Genomic DNA, 509 nt, shown 5'->3' on the forward strand with positions numbered 1-509 from the left:
GAAGTAAAAGAACAAGAAAGAGAGAGACAAGAAGAAGAAAGAGAGAGACAAGAAGAAGAAAGAGAGAGACAACAAGAAGAAACAGAGACTAAAGAAGAAGAAACAGAAAGGAAAGAAGAAGCAGAGAGACAACAAGAAGAAACAGAAAAAGAGAAAGAAGAAGAAACAGAAACAAAAGAAGAAGAAGAAACAGAAACTGCAGCGAGCAGAGCAGCAGCAGTAGAACAAGAAGAAGAAAAAGAAAAAGAAGAAAAAGAAGAAAATGTAACAACAGAAGGAGAAGAAGCAAAGGAAGAAGAAAAAGAAGAAACAAAAGAAGAAGAAACACCAAAAGAAGAAGAAGAGAAACAAGAAGAAATAGCAGAAAAACAAGAAGAAAAAGAAGAAACAACAGAACAACCACAAACAGAAGAAGTAAAAGCAGAAGAAGAAACAGAAACAAAGAAAGAAGAAGAACAGAAAGAAGAACAACAAGAAGAAACAGAAAAAGAAGAAACAGAAACAACAGG

The 509-nt window shown here is 34.0% G+C and overlaps 1 protein-coding gene across 1 annotated transcript in view; it reads left to right on the plus strand.

Moving 5' to 3' along the window:
- The window catches only part of EMH_0084930 (uncharacterized protein), a gene marked incomplete at both ends in the record, with an annotated part of 1,860 nt that overhangs the window by 1,053 nt on the left and 298 nt on the right, over positions 1-509 (plus strand). The window contains 1 exon segment of the mRNA XM_013500839.1: positions 1-507. Coding sequence (XP_013356293.1) covers positions 1-507 — 507 coding nt within the window.

This window comes from Eimeria mitis, genomic scaffold (genome assembly GCF_000499745.2).
Source record: "Eimeria mitis Houghton genomic scaffold, Emh_scaff5929, whole genome shotgun sequence".
Classification (NCBI taxonomy): domain Eukaryota; phylum Apicomplexa; class Conoidasida; order Eucoccidiorida; family Eimeriidae; genus Eimeria; species Eimeria mitis.